Source organism: Buceros rhinoceros, unplaced genomic scaffold (assembly GCF_000710305.1).
Source record: "Buceros rhinoceros silvestris isolate BGI_N320 unplaced genomic scaffold, ASM71030v1 scaffold7798, whole genome shotgun sequence".
NCBI classification, from domain to species: Eukaryota; Metazoa; Chordata; class Aves; order Bucerotiformes; family Bucerotidae; genus Buceros; species Buceros rhinoceros.
Window position 1 is genome coordinate 34,617 of NW_010428551.1, and position 617 is coordinate 35,233.

The window sequence follows — 617 nt, forward strand, 5'->3', positions numbered from 1 at the left end:
TTTCCCCCAGCTGGTCACTCCCACCAGCCAGAAGTAGTCCGCCCCATTGTCCTTGCAGACCAGTGGGCCCCCGCTGTCACCCTGCAGCAGAGGAGAGGGTCTTACGGTGGGGTTGGGTGGCCTCTGCCACCTCTAGGGCTGGCTCCTTCTCCCTCACAGCACCTGCCAGAGCTGTATCCACAGCACAGAAAGGCTCTGCGCAGCTGCTGGAGCCTCCAGAAGCAGCTCTGCCAGGGGCTTGGGGGCTGCTACAGAGGGGCTGTCTCCCATCTCTGCACCCTGACCCTGGCTGTGTGGAAGAGGGATGTTCCAGGGCTGCCATGTGGCCCTGGGGGCTGCCAGCAGCACGGGGTGGGCTTTTGTGGGCAGAGGCCCAGGACTCTGGGACAAGGGAGGCGCTGGGTGAGGAGCTGCAGATGGGCCAGGGGAGCCCCAGCAGCAGTGCGAGGGGACTTGCCAGGCCAAGCACGCGCCGGGGCACGTTTGGGCACTTGTGACAGGGCTGCCGGGGCTGCTGGGGCCAGACTGGCCACACGCTCCTACCTGGCAGGTATCGATGCCGCCCTGCAGGTGCCCAGCACACAGGTTGTGGTCGTGGATGGCCCCTGCGTACCACC

At 66.3% G+C, this 617-nt stretch overlaps 1 protein-coding gene across 1 annotated transcript in view; it reads right to left on the reverse strand.

Moving 5' to 3' along the window:
* LOC104498891 (acrosin-like) overlaps positions 1 to 617 on the reverse strand; it is a gene marked incomplete at its 5' end in the record, with an annotated part of 1,945 nt that overhangs the window by 379 nt on the left and 949 nt on the right. Inside the window, one exon of the mRNA XM_010142325.1 lies at positions 12 to 81. Coding sequence (XP_010140627.1) covers positions 12 to 81 — 70 coding nt within the window. The remainder of the gene's footprint in view (positions 1 to 11; positions 82 to 617) is intronic.